The sequence below is a fragment of the Dermacentor andersoni genome, chromosome 4, assembly GCF_023375885.2.
Source record: "Dermacentor andersoni chromosome 4, qqDerAnde1_hic_scaffold, whole genome shotgun sequence".
Lineage (NCBI taxonomy): Eukaryota > Metazoa > Arthropoda > Arachnida > Ixodida > Ixodidae > Dermacentor > Dermacentor andersoni.
Genome location: NC_092817.1, coordinates 46,261,411 through 46,276,756, shown reverse-complemented (window position 1 = coordinate 46,276,756; position 15,346 = coordinate 46,261,411). Strand labels below are relative to the sequence as shown.

Genomic DNA, 15,346 nt, shown 5'->3' with positions numbered 1-15,346 from the left:
TTGAAGAAGAGGCTCACATCTATTGTTCACATCTTCAAGTTCATCGCCGGCAAAACATGGGGATTGTCAGTGGGCTCCATGCTACAGTTATGTCGAGCACTCTTTATCGGATTTCTACGCTATAGTTCTCCCGTGCTTGCTAAAACATGCAAGTCAAATCTTCGAGAACTTCAGAGCGTGCAAGCACAGGCACTACGTGTTTGCCTAGGCCTTCCGCGGAGCACCTCAACAGCAGGAACCATTATAATGGCTCAAGACCATCCGATCACGACTTACATCAGCACCGAGTCGCTTAGGGCCCATGTTCGTCATATTTCACGGATTCAATCAAGCTTTCTTGCCTGTCTGCCAGAACGACGACCACAGGCATCCTTCTCCAACGAGGTCAGCAAGCATCGTGCCTCCCTACCATCGGGCTTCACACCATCAGCACGTTCAACCTCAGCTTTGTGGTGTTTAAAACAACCTCAAGTGCGTCTTACGGTTCCAGGGATAAGAAAGAAGACCGACCTGCCTACCTTGGCCTTGAAGCAAGCAGCTCTGGATTGTTTGCACACTTTCTACTTCGACCGCGTCCACATATATACGGATGGCTCTTCCACCCAGACCAGCTCCACCGGGGCAGTGGTTATACCATCACGATCACTAAGCATCCGATACAAGATTTCTCACTTGACAACATCGACCGGTTCGGAGCTTGTTGCCCTCCGAGGTGCCGTAGATTATATTAACAACCAACCGGCTAATCGGTGGGCAATATTCTGTGATTCAAAGGCGGCCTTACAATGTCTTCTGTCATCTCTTCGTCGCGGGTCCTGTGAACAACTCGTATCGGAGATACGAGAAATGCACCATCATATAATTGCGAAAGGGCACGACGTCGTGTTTCAGTGGCTGCCTGGCCATTGCGGTATCTCCGGCAACGACGTCGCTGACGAAGCTGCTAAGAAAGCACATGAAGGAGCAACCCTTGTTTCTATACCTTTATCGCGGACTGACGCAGCCCAACACTTAGGCAAGCTAGCGCACCGTATGACATTGGAGAAGTGGCACACACCTGATTTCACTCAACATCGATTGCATTCCCTCGATCCATCTATGCAACTGCGGCTGTTACCAGGGCTTCCGCGTAACGAGGAAACAATGCTGTGCCGCTTACGCTTGGGCGTCGCATTCACGAATGCATATACGTTTTTAATTGGAATGGCTGATAGCGCCGAGTGCAATGCCTGCGGTGTCGAAGAAACTATAGACCATCTACTGTGCTACTGCCCATCATTTGAAAATGAAAGACAAGAACTCTGCACAGCTCTCAACCAGTTAGATAGAAAACCGTTCACCTTGAACAAGATCTTGGGACCATGGCCTCGCATATCGCAGCTACAAAAGGCCACAAAAGCGCTGCTGCGATATTTGAAAGATACAGGATTGAGTCAGCGTCTGTGATCCGGACTGAGTGACTGAACGATATCCCCGGTGGACTTTCTCTTCTTTCTTTAATCTTTCCGTCCCCGTTTCCCTTTCCCCAGTGTAGGGTAGCCAACCGGGCTCAGTCCTGGTTAACCTCCCTACCTTTCATTTATCATTTGCTCTCTCTCTCTCTCTAAGTCCACAGCACAATTTTTTAAATTATTTGTTCCAAGAGCACCACGCAGACGCATGACTCCTCGCCAGCAGCATGGTACACATCGCAGGTGACGCTATCCCACCAGACGCGCTACTGCGCAGCGATCACGTCAGAGGCGTCCCGCATCGGACGCTGCACCTAGGATTCGCGCTGTGAGCGGAAAGAGGAGCCGCGTCGCCTAAACACGAGGGTTCAAGTGACGCACGCTGGAAGTTGGAAGGGGAGAGAGCGAGAAAACTTATTAAATGCAAGGGTACTGGGGCATTGAGGTCCCCGCACGGCCTTAATGCGCTCAAACGAGATGAAGGGGAGAAGCGGGCGAGTGGCGCGCCACCTGTCGTTGCAGCGCCGTACATTGCGAGGAGGGGGTCTTCTGTGCTTGCCGCAAGATGGCTCTGCGTGTGCGCCAAGCGCAGAAGAAATGTAGCGGAAACGTACTTTGCTGCTCGTTTAACTGCGAATTCTGTAATTTGCATGCTCATGATTACCAATATACACCGCAATAGAACTTTCTACGGCACGTTTCTAAGGCAACACCGCATTCACTAGAGGCGCTTTTGTGGCGCTTTGAACCATCAAACTCATGGCTGAGTGGTAGCGTCTCCGTCTCACACTCCGCATACCCTGGTTCGATTGCCACCCAGCCCATCTTGCAAGTTGTTTTTATTTATGAATTGCCTTCCGGGATTTTTCGCTCACGGCCGACACCGGCTTTTCTGCGACACGAGCTCCTTAACGCTGTCGCGTTAAAACTACGTGTCCATTGGTGTGTTTCAAAGCCTGGTCTCTCAGCACTGGAGCCCGATGCTTGGCCCATTATGTAGCACGACTTTATTCCCACAGCTCCCACTGTGGGTATGAGCTTCATAATTCTATTACGCAAATGCTTTATAAGTTCACTTGCAGGCTTGAGTGTTTTCTTTTTTCTTCGATACCTATAAGTGTGCTTCGCTGCAGTGCCTCTTAAATTTTTTGTGCATGTTGAGGCTCCTGAGACACGCGTTTGTTGGTTCAAATGTATTGTAACAACAGCCTAGTATATCTGCTAATGACAAGAGTTTTCATTGACTTTCGCTCTGAGAATGACACGGATGCTTTCCTCACAGCCCGGCGACCTGGAGCTGCTTGAAAATGGCGTTCCAAGCCCGTCCAACCGAAGCAGCACATGTTCGGAAATTGTGCGCATCGAGCAGATGGCCAGCGACCAGGACTCGCCGCCGGAGACCAAGCTTGGCAAATACATCGGCAGAATCAGGGTTTGTAGCTCGAGGCTCAGCTGTTAATAAAACGCGGCAGACATGGTACGCACCCAGCCAGAAAATACTTGTGCGCTCACGTTTAGGACGCAAATAAAGTAGTTAACACTAAACATCAATTTATGTTATAGATCGTTAAACGTAGGCTGACACTGATCATTGTCATTTATAGCGTGTCATTCCGATCCACGGAATCTTTATAAACAGAATGAATGTTTTGTTTGCAGATTCCTTTATAGCTTGCTCAATACTTATTGCTTGTAACATTGTTGCGTTTGCGGTTATGATTGTCATTCTTTGTATTGGTTTATAACATATGCACACTGGTGGTCAAGTTCATGAGTTTTTTTTTTGTGTGTGTACAGAATGTTTATATAGCCCTATTTGAAGTCTACCCAAATGTAAACTATCTATATGCGCTGCGCCACCTGTTTATGGGATCAATGTATAACCAAATCTGACCTCTTTGTATGCTCAGTGTTGTCTATATACACACGGGGGCAGAGAGTTCTGTCAGGCACTCCTTGCCATTGGTCTCTACCTCGAATTGAAACTTTAATATGCTTTCAAGGAAAACAATTCAGTTCGATTCGATGGAATTCACTCGATATAAAAACAAAACAAAAGAATTATGTGACCCCTTGTAATGTTATCGAGAGCTTCCTTTGCGTGCGTGTCGATTTTACTTTCTTCGCTCGTCCTTCCTTCGTCATTTCTTCCATCTCCTTCCGTTGTGCAACGTTGCCAACCAATAACTTAAATAAATAACGTTCCGCTTTTGAGTTTTGTGATCCGATGCACTCTAGGCATGTGATCATTTTTTTTCTCAACATATTCAGATGATATTTCTAGTTACGTTGCCACTTGTTTATCGCCTATGGGCAACCAATGTTGAAACTTCGCGTGCAAACAGCAGCGCCGTAACACATGGCTGAGCGAGCGGAGGAAACACTTTTCAGTAACACGTGCTGCGTTGTTTCGTCGGCTAGTGACCGCTCATGTTGAGCAACGTTTGTCCACCTACTTGGCAATGTGTCGGTGTACTACAAGGTAAAGGCGCATTTGCTCCTCGCAGAGCACATCGCCAGGTACAGAGCTTAGATGGGCACACTAGGCTAAAACAAACCCTGATATAGGCGTGAGTCTGTTAACGTTCAAAATGTGCCATATTCGTGGTTTTCACCCCTTTTTTTTCTTTCTTGCCTGTAAAGTACAACTAAATTTTAACAAAGCAAGCGATCACACTACCCGCATGCAAAAGGTAGTGTTTATGTCAAAGTTGGTTAAATTTTACCAAGTCATTCAGCAAAGCCACCCCTGCAGTAGGGTGGTTCAGCATGTTTCTTAAACACTGCTCCCACTACCGAATGGTACCAGAAGATTTTAGTTGCAAACTCAAACTGTCATATCTTCTGCTGGCCAGTGGTGATTCCCCACGTAAAGATTAAAAATTCCGTTAATCAGCCAGCGTGACTTATACCGTACATTATCTTATCAATCCACGCTCCATAATAGTATGGAAACTTGGGCGAGCTGGTGGAAGTTCATATTTGACAAGCAGCGAGTACAAAGAAAAGACCAAGAAAGGAAAGACGAGGGCAAAGAAAAGAGAATTCCACCAAAATCGATGTGTCGTGATCCTCTTTGTCCTCATCTAGTTAGCATTGCTGCTTGTCAAATATGAATCCACGCTCCGAAAAAGAAATAAGCGCACCTCGCCTATGCATGTCTGATCCAGATGTAATCCCCTTTGGACTGGCCTTACCACTATTCGCACAAAATGTAGTGACTGCAACGCATGTTGCGCCAGTGAAGTGTGCGTGCTCATTCTTCAGCCTATAACAGGCATTTCGTGTATTCACGGTGTTCTACGCAGGGCCTTAAGAAATGGGCAGTGCGCCACAAAAAGGCGAAGGAGCCCGATCGACCAGATTCCTTCTTGGAGAAGTTCGCCATGGGACAAGCGGCGGATGAAGCACCAGAGCGTCCAAAAGGGGAACAAGCAAAGCAAAGGTAGTGCACCCGTCTGTCTTGCTAACAGCAGCAAAAGCGTCACAGGGCAAACAAAAAGAAACACAGTGTCTATTGAAAATTTGTAAATCCCATTCAGGAGCATTCAAACAAATTGTCGACACTAAATGTTGTGTTTGAGGTGGTGATTCTTGCCGGGCTCAGAACAATGCTGTCGCGAAAGAAAAAGAAACCGGCAAACTTGAGTGGCCTTAAAGATTCACACGGCAGCGCTTCAATTAACACGTTAATATTAATGCACATGAATTAATACTAAGAACTTTGCATGATGTATCTAAATGAGCTAACTGGGGTCGTTAAACAAGAGGTTATCACTTTTCAAGATGGCCGTTTGCGATATGTTGTTCAATTAGTCCGTCTACGAGGAAGCACATTTATAAAAAAAATAAACGACAGATCGTACGTGGACCACCCACTATGCTTTTACTCTAGCAGTTCCAACATGCTCTCACATTTCAAAGAGGGCTTCACTGCTAAGTTTAGTTCCTGCGGCTGAGAACAGTGCAGATTCGATTGCGTCATTCGTGAATGCCCTAACATCCGCCAGAGAAACATTTCTTTGATCAATTGTTTAATTGGTTGGTTTATTGACTGATGCATTTTTTTTCAGCTTCTTCCGGAAGCATGGCCGTGCATTTGTCGTGGACCCGGCCGAAAACTTCCACTACCGCTGGCTATCCGTGATCAGCGCCGCTGTTCTTTACAATGTGCTGGTAATTGTGGGTCGCAGTGTGTTCTGGGAACTACAGAACGCCATGCCTATCGCTTGGTACGTGTTCGACTACACCTGCGACGGCATCTACCTCCTCGACATGGTCTTCCATGGCAGAACAGGTGCGCCTGCATCGTATTTAGTTTCAAGTTCGGAAAGTTCAAGTGTAACCTCTCCGTATTGATCGTCGGCCTTCACTTAAGCGCAGTTTAAATTCAGCTTAGCCTAACACAAAGTCGTACGAGTATTGGCTCTTATGTTTGCCAAAATCTGTTGTGTTTTGCGGTAGAATAAGCCACCGATATTCAGACAAGCGTTCATTCTCTTACCATTGGTGTAGGCGGAAGATAACAATGTGTTCACTGCTTACAATGTGGTAAACAAAAGTAGCAGCACTGTCCTACCTAAAAATTCACCTAAGTGTTGACATCGAGACCGCCACTACTGTGGTTATGCGTCTCGAGTACCGTGTCAAACTGAGGACAGTGGCAGGGCATAGACACTGTGCCCCTTGACTTATCTTAGAAGGCGTGCGCTTCATTGCTTCGATTAACTTAATTTACAGCTTATTCAGAATACGCGACTACAAGCACCTTATCACCCTCTTCTTTCAGGATACCTTGAGCAAGGCCTCCTGGTCAGGAACACTCGCAAGCTTCTGATAAGATACATCGAGTCGCTCCACTTCAAACTGGACCTCATCAGCTTGGTTCCTACGGACATAGCGTACTTCTTCCTTGGTGTCGAGTGCAATGTGCGTGTGCCATGTACAGTGATTGTGCGGCTAAACCGCCTCTTCCGCGCCTACCGAATGCAGGAATTCTCGGACCGGACCGAGGCCCGCACAAACTTTCCGTACGCATTCCGCATCGCCAAGCTTATTTTCCTCATATTGGTGATCATCCACTGGAACGCGTGCCTATACTTCGCCGTAAGCTACGCCATAGGCTTCGGCACAGACAACTGGGTGTACAAGAACATTAGCCTGCCCGTGTACGGCACGCTGCGGCATCAGTACATCTACAGTTTCTACTGGTCAACGCTGACTCTGACAACCATAGGTGAAGTGCCCATTCCGGAGAAGGACGCAGAGTACGTGTTCGTCGTTATTGACTTTCTCGTTGGCGTGCTTATCTTTGCCACCATTGTCGGCAATGTGGGCAGCATGATCACTAACATGAATGCTGCGAGAGCCGACTTTCAACACCGCATGGACAGCGTAAAGCAGTACATGGAGTTCAGAAAAGTGAGCAAGGAACTGGAGAACCGGGTCATAAAGTGGTTCGACTACCTCTGGACAAACAAGCAGTCATTGGACGAAGATAAGATCACGTCAATGCTTCCCGACAAACTGAAAGCTGAGATCGCGATCCACGTACATTTGGATACACTAAAAAGAGTGAAACTCTTCCAAGACTGTGAGCCTGGACTTTTGGTGCAGCTAGTGTTGAAGCTGAGGCTTCAAGTATTCAGCCCCGGAGACTACATTTGCCGCAAGGGCGATGTCGGCAAGGAGATGTATATTGTAAAAAGGGGAAAACTGAGTGTGGTTGGTGACGACGGGCGGACTGTGTTTGCCACCTTGAGCGACGGTAGTGTGTTTGGAGAACTCAGTATACTGAACATCACCGGCAACAGGACAGGAAACCGTAGGACGGCGAACGTTCGCAGCGTAGGCTACTCTGACCTTTTTTGCCTCTCCAAAGAGGACCTCTGGATAGTGTTGGAGGAATATGCGGAGGCTAAGAAGATGCTGATCGAAAGAGGACGCAGCATACTGCGCCGTGATGGCCTGCTGGACGAAGACGCCGTCAAGGCTTCCGAGAAAGAACAGGAGTCTCTGCAGGGAAAGTGTGATCGGCTCGAGAAAGCGTTGGACAACCTTCAAACGCGATTTGCCCGGCTTCTAGCCGAGTACATGGCCTTCCAGGTGAAGATGAAACAACGCATAAGCAGGCTAGAAGGACGTGCAGATGTCGATGACAACGTACCGGTTGCTGTGGATGATGACGATGACGCTGCTAGTCAAAGCAGCCAGCTGTGATGTTGTATGACTTCAATGACTGAATACTTTGTGCTGAATGGACGAGTTCATCATCTAAACATTCATGTATCAAGTATCATAATGTTAGATTTTACAAAGATGAATCGGTTTAGTCTATAATTTAAATGTTATGAGCGGTAATCATTGTTACCACGCTTTTGTATATCGCGCTATCCCTGCGTGTTGAAAGGCACTTTAATGTAACTTCCGCAGAAACACGATTAGGATGTTTTTCACAGCAGAAAAGAAGTATCTAACTGATGTTGAACGATCGTGTTGCACGTTGCAGTATCTACGTCAGTATCCAAGTCTTACACTTTGCAGTATCTAGAGAAAGGCTAGACCCGAAACCCCTGAGCATAATCTGTTGTGGTTGATGCCAACTGTTGCAATCTAAAACGTATACACAAGTGTGAGATCACACTAATGATCTAGTTGTTGAGCTGAGCGTCAAGTTACGACGAAATAGCTTTAAACACTCTTTTAGAATGATGTGAAAGAAGCTTTGCGCATATCTATATCGGTACCTGCAGGGATGAGACCACGACTGGAAATTGTCGCTCTTCATGTGATGATAACGTTATCATGCATTTTACGAACATTTAGCTTTCTCTAAAGATGAATGAGTACTTGCTTTAAAAAATGTAAGCGCATCTTGAGTATATAGAAAGAGCTAACAACCACCCCGTGCAGTGGTCAAAGAATAATGCTAAATATAAAGGAGCAAACACAACCACGTTAGTTCTAGCCTATACTCTGTAAATATGCGTGTACCTTAGATAGCACATGCGGCCTTTGAGCGTTGGGGCAACTCGCGATGAACGAGCCACTACTGAAGAATCTTGGAGACCAGGAGCGTTCGTACGGCTGTGTGTGCATCGCGCGTTTATTACTCCATTAGGAGAAAACGGACGCTGTACAGCAACAGAATGGACTAAAGCATTGTAAATGTATCGCACTTCATTGTTAATGAACACGATGGCTTCTATATGTGCGGATCATAGGCAGAATATAAGGACGCAGATTTGAAGAGGAAGGAAAACTTGCAAGCTTTTGTCTAGCCCTCAGTAATCTAGGCAAGACAAAAAATAACGTTTGTGGCTTGTGGACTTGTGCACGTAGTGCATTATTGCTTCATGACAAGGGACCAGATACCCTCAAGCCGATAGAGCCCGAAAGCGGCTGTTATCGTCTTGACAATTCTGACTCACCAAGCCGGTGCCATGTTGTGTGCTTTAGTAATGGTTGCTAGTTTTGTGCCCGTAGTAACAGTAATGTGTCTAATCGCTGTAACTCTAGTTGGAAGCATAGGACGCATTTCACAGCGTTTAATAAACATCTAGTTCATGTTATAAAAATTTCATTCAAGCTTTTTATCGCATTTAGACATGTTGTCTTTGAGCTCCGAGACTCTCCCTCAAAATTTAGTGTGAAATAACGTCTTTACAGAAAGTATTATCCATGGCAACGGAAGAGAACCGAACATCATTGCGTTTAGCCATCGACTTTGTTCTACCATGTGTGAAATTTGAGCATTAAAGCAATTGCTGCCTTTATCAAACACGCCATATATACCGTCCCGGTTGTACATCAAGGCGTTCAAGACATAACAGAATCTCAATAGAACTTTTACTACATTGTAAGCTGCGGGTTTTCTTTTAACTGTCGAATTGGTCTTCTATAACACGTCATGTAGGGATAAATTGTTATCTCATAGACACTATGAATATCGCATGCTTCTAGCAAATAATTATCTTACCGTTATTTTTTTAAACGAAACTTTATACCTAATTCAGCACAAGCATCCAATTCAAATTGCGAATCACTCGGGAAGCATGAGCGAATTTTAAAAATTCCACCAGCTGGCCTAATTTGTACATGCCTTGTTTGGGGTCATGTGATCAGAGAACGAAATAATTGAAGGTTGACTTCCCTCCGAAGTACTTCTACAGCGTGAAACAAAAGTCCAAGAGAAAGGAGAAAAAGAGGCACATGCACACGTGCTATGTTGATTTCATTCTAATTTTCTGCATGTGACTGTGCTCGAAATGGACGTCTGAACACATGACTTTTTTTTCTTCCTAATTACTCACATCACTGCTTTAAACGTTGGTTTGTTGATTGAAAAATACTACATTTATTGTCCTTTCAAGAAAATTGTTAATATACCAGATCCTAGGTACCTTATCCATTACCAACGTGGAGTGCAGCATAGGTAAGCGGGGGTTTTGTTTTGTTTGTTGCAGATAAGGACTTCATAAGTCACCGAGATGTGCTCGATTTCAGAGATCTCGCTGTAATGCTTCTTTGCGCTCTGTTTTTGTGCGTCATACGTCTCCTCAAACAGGCGTAATGTTCTGAAAAGTTTTAAATACAACCGCAGGCAGAGGATTTCCGTTAGGAAGGGACAGATTAAATTGTAACGCCCTCCCCCCCCCCCCCCCCCCTCCTCCTGACCTTCCATCCACAAAGCATACATTTATTGAACCTTTCCCTGAAAAGACGACTTCAATGTCAACGTCTCCGGTGTTGACGAAACAAAATGTTTTTTTTTTTTTGACGAGACATTACTAGTAGTGTTATCCGCACTGTGACCTAACTTGCTAGGAAAATGATTTCTCGGCATCGGGGCAGAGAAGGCTTCTCGTGGTCTAACCTCTCCCAAAATACATTGGTTCACCTCTGCATTTATTCTTTAATATTATTTTTATTTACAGCATACTGGATAACCTAAATCGGTCCTGGCAGGAGGGGCAAAATAAAAAGACGACAACAATAACAATGACGAAAAGCACAGCAAATTATATTGCAGTAAGCAGAATATGCAAAGAATAATACATAAGAGGAACGGGCCATTATTATTATTATTATTATTATTATTATTATTATTATTATTATTATTATTATTATTATTATTACTGTTGTTGTTTCTATGGATGCAAATATGATTCACTGGTATCAGCCACCATTGCGTGTCTTGCTGTTTCAGATTCGTTACAGGAACTAAGGACTGTGCACTAAATTTGCGCAGCCTAAGATGGCTGGAGGTAACCATAGCACTCACTCCCCCCCCCCTCGCCCGCCCCCTCCCTGTGCACGCGTCTATACATACAGTGCAGTTTTCACATCTTATGTTTTGGCATTCAAGTTTCAGAGCATGCACGTTCCCGGCTTCGTATGCGTTTACGGTCCGGTCGAAAGAAAAAAAAAAAGAAAGGAATAACTTTCTTCGAGTCTGGATATTCTTTGTAGTGCACAATCAAGCAAATAGTGATATATTAGAAAACTAAATCACATATTTTCATAACATTTGTTTGATCACATCCCGTAGGCATATGTCAGCAGTAAGGCAGAAAGATGGACGAGTTGGAAAGGACGCATACTTAATAATCAGCGCGAAAACGATGGAAGACACAGAGTCAGAACGACACAGGATGAGCGCTGGTATTACGTCACCCCGCTATGTATTCTACAAAGTTCAGGAATTTTTTGCGGTACTTCTCTCCAATAATCTATAGAAATATTTCAAAAATAGAGTTTCCGTAATCATCTTGTTAGTTGAGTGCAGCATAGTTCTTGTTCTCCCAACTTTTCTTGCTTTGAATAAAAAGATGTTGCGCATTTAGAAATATTAGCTAGTCCTTTGGCTAGTAGTTCCCTTAAGATGAACCTTGGTAATGACAAAACTGCTACACATATGAGCAGAGCGCCTGTCGTAAATACAAAACTACATGACTGCAGATCTGCGATCTTTGTCAGAAGCACACAGGCCACATCATTAGGGAGAGGTGATACCTGTTGGTTGCGTGGTAGGTACTAATGTTGGCTAATTTTGCACATTGACTGGTCGAAGTAGGGAGAAGAGCCGTGCATTTTGAACGCTTTCACACGAGGTTCACTCTGTGCTCCCACAATTGTTATGAGTTGAGACACAAATGCACCGAGAATTTTTCTCGTAACACTGAGGAGGATATGAATGATCCAACCTCAGAAAATTAACTTCGTTTGGTCATCGGCATCACGCCTATTTTGATGTGCTATGTCTTCTCGCTGTACGCAATTCATGGCAATCCTAGAGCCTTCCGTCGTTGAATACGGTGCTTTATCGAGCGGGAGCGCGAGCAAAGAGCACTTTAAGACTCCAAGGTAACAAGTATAACGTGTAATGAAACTGATACTAATAAGTAACGGCATTTAGCAGATGACGGATTAAAAGAAATGAAATTTGAAGTTTGAAAACAAGGAAAAGGATGCAGAATATTTAGGGCAGCAGACCTCGGAAATAAAATATAAGCATGGATCTATACTTACGCCATAAATGCCTGTGCATCTCAAAAAATCTGGGTAAGTTGATATATTGCACGAAAATTGTAGGTGTGAATGCAAATCTGTAGTTTTGGCAGTGCTAGTATGCGCTGCTGACTGGACTGCGCTCTCACAACTTAGTGGCCCGTGTACTTTTGACGGAGGTTAAAGACACACTTTTGCTGCTTGGGTGCCTGACATGGCGTCCTAAAACCCAGTGTATCCCGTTCCTTATCGTTTCCTTTTTCTACATCTACATCCTTCAACTGGAGCAACCATGTGTATAGTGTCGCTTCTTTCATAGTTCTCATATTTCGTGGCTCTTATCACAGCGACAAGCACAGCGTTTCATGTCCTTCTCTATGTGTATGTGTACTTGCATCGCATGTTTGTGTGCTGTCCAGACTGCTGCACCAGTGGGTCTGTCTGTAACACTGGCGAATGTGGTTTGTTTGTGGCATCGGAGATGGTGCGGTGTTTGGGGGGGCGGGGGGGGGGGGGGCTGCGCACGCGCGCCGCCGGCAATACAACGATGACCGATCCGTCCACACAACGCCAGCGCCAAGCATCTCAAGGATCCTAACACGTCTACGCTATTCGTGTGTCACTTGATGTGCTCTTGCCGCGGGCTGAAAACGTAAAGTGCAGCAAGCTTGTGCTTGAATTGCAGTGAACGTTCTTCTTGCGTTGGTATCGCCTCCTGCACTGTCGCCTGGCGAAGACTGTTCTTCTGCCTGCATTAAGTGCGCCGTGAGTTCATCCTTCATTTGCCATCACCATTATAGCCACAAAACAAGCAGCCTTAGTTCAGAAACATGATAACTTTGAGACAGGAAATATAAAGCTTGACGTTGTTCATGGGAGCTAACTTCTCCCTTGACAGTACTTCTGCTTTCACCTTCGAAGCTAAAAGTGGGCTTTCGTAACGTTCGTGGGGATGGCAGTTTTGCTTTGTTTAAGGAGTTGTAGAGTACCATGTTATTCTGCAAAGGAGAAAGAAGAACTCGGATGGTGAAACTAATAAAATGCAGCGGATGAAACAAATTCAGTCATAACTGTAAGCATACGCCGAACTCATGTAAAAAGGTCACCTCCTTTGATAGAAATGGCCGAGACGGTGAACGCAGTGCATCCCAAGAAGAGTACAATTCACATCAACGCTGCTGATTATTACGCAGCTCCAGACTACTCAATTGCTGCATTTTTCTTTTTGACATCCATCACATGAAGTGCAGGCAGAATTCAGCCAAGCGTTTTCACATCTTGCCCACCAACGTGTCACTATTTCACAATTTTTGCCCGGGATCTTTGTGAACACCTAGTATGGTACGCACTTCATTTTAAGGTCTGGCAAAATTCAAATACTTCTTGGGAATATTTCCCTCATGTTGTCTTTAAAGAAGGGAGTGCTGTGGCGGTAATCTTCCGCCGTTGTAAGTGTTGCGACAATATATTGTTGAGTTGCTGATCACAACGGAGAAGAAATTTTCTGGTTGTTGCCGCTTGTTTTTTTTTCTTCTATGCATTCATCAAATGTGTCTCGTTTGAACAATGCACTGCATGCCATAACCATTTTAAATTGCCACGTTACAGCTGTCCGGCGTAATACATGACATCGTCTGATGGCTGACCTAAATTTTTGTGTCCTAATTAGGTACAGCTTGGAAGGCATATTTAGCGCCAGCGAACACGGACAGAAGGGAGACGACACCACAATGCGCTACAGCTGTTGGCACGTCTAATAACTTATTTCACGGGAACGAACAGATGTTTTCCTCTCTTGCACTGAGACGTATTTGTGCTTGTTACGCGGCATGTACTTGAGCTAATGGGGCAATGAGCTTGCATATCAGCATTCTTGGGCGTTGCATTGTCGCAGAAATAAAATTGTTTGGTGCTTGCCCTACCACAGTTGTTCAAGGGAAAGCGGTTGCCCCTTGGCTCTGTTTGGTAGCTGTATAAACGATATCTAGCGATCTGTCTGAAATGCCACAGAGAGGAACTAATAAAGCTCATGTTATATCTACGCTATGCGCGCTGCGCCATATTAGCGAATGAAAACTCAGTGAGACGGTTTGTTTCTTCTAGTCTACGATCTCTGAACTAGAAAATTCGTACGGAAGACGCAAACGTTCAACACAAGAAAAGGAAAAGTGCTTGGTATAAAACTACGACGGAAATGACTTGCTGCTAAGGTACGTGCTCTTGCTGGTGCACGTTAATGAATTTGCGCTTGCAAGCAGCAGCTACTACAAGCCTTCGTGTTGGAATGCAGTGTGTTATTGTGGCGCCTTCTATAATAGTCAACGAGAATGACGTTTCGTGACTCCAATATGTTGGTGCAGACTTCCCCCTCCTTTCAGGCTCCCCAACCCCCTTATTTCTTTCTGCGTAATTAGATACGGCTATAATGCGCCGCCAGATGACATGAACGATGTGTAAAGGCAAAGTATGTGTCGCTACAGCAAGTTCTTTCTGGTTACACATCTTGTAGGCGCGTATTCCACACAAGTTTATTTATGCTAGAGGCTTCACAAACCAACGTATAACTACTTCGATGGGTGAAAAGCGAAGACATCCGTGTAATTAGATTTAGGTGCATGTTAAAGAACACCAGGTAGTCCACCACTACGGCGTGCCTCATAATCAGATCGTGCACGTAAAACCCTATAATTTAATTAATTTAAGTATAACTCCCTCTGCGCTAAGTACAACTCAATATAATAAGCAAGAACTGTGTAAAATTTGTGAAACTTTCTACAGCAACGCATGATAGATGGTGAACAGTTACGCTTAACTGCCAGTAACGCTTAACTGCAAAGTTAAGCGTTACTGGTAGTTAAGCGTAACTGTTCTCCAAGTAACGCTCAATTGTTTTCATTTCGTGCTGGTATCACCTCGTAGCTGGACGGCCTCTTGCATCATGCCACGTTGCAGTGAGGTTCGAGCACTATAGTTAATTATTTTAGTAAAGGAAAAAGAAACGAGTGACACCACTATAAAAAAAGGGCTACTCTTTTTCACCTCGCCGCGCCCTTCCGCGCCTCTACGCGTGAGCTGCGAGGCTTTGAGGCGCGGACAGATATCGTACAAGGTCTGCGCTGACCTCACGACGTGACGTTACCGGTTCGCGTGCAGTGGCTGTGGTTGGCAAAACACCGCCGCCGCCGCCGGTTGTCGGCGTGGTGCAGTCGAGCAGTGCTGGAGGAGGGGAGGGGAGGTGCCCCACATGGACGCCTTTTTTTTTTTTTTTTTGACCTCTAGGACCATCTTGTCAGCCATATTAGCAGTTTAGTTGTCAGAGAAAATCGGCGTGTGGTGAATTGCGAGACCAAAAAACTGGGGGCGCCAGCTTTTTTTTGCTTGAGGAA

General features: G+C 45.1%; 1 protein-coding gene across 1 annotated transcript in view; it reads left to right on the top strand.

Moving 5' to 3' along the window:
- Nucleotides 1–12,467, top strand: part of CngA (Cyclic nucleotide-gated ion channel subunit A) — a 426,897-nt gene extending 414,430 nt beyond the window's left edge. The window contains exons 9-12 of the mRNA XM_050184183.3: nucleotides 2,734–2,883; nucleotides 4,760–4,896; nucleotides 5,525–5,748; nucleotides 6,241–12,467. Coding sequence (XP_050040140.1) covers nucleotides 2,734–2,883; nucleotides 4,760–4,896; nucleotides 5,525–5,748; nucleotides 6,241–7,670 — 1,941 coding nt within the window. The 3' untranslated portion in view covers nucleotides 7,671–12,467. The remainder of the gene's footprint in view (nucleotides 1–2,733; nucleotides 2,884–4,759; nucleotides 4,897–5,524; nucleotides 5,749–6,240) is intronic.
- Nucleotides 12,468–15,346: the final 2,879 nt, after the last annotated feature.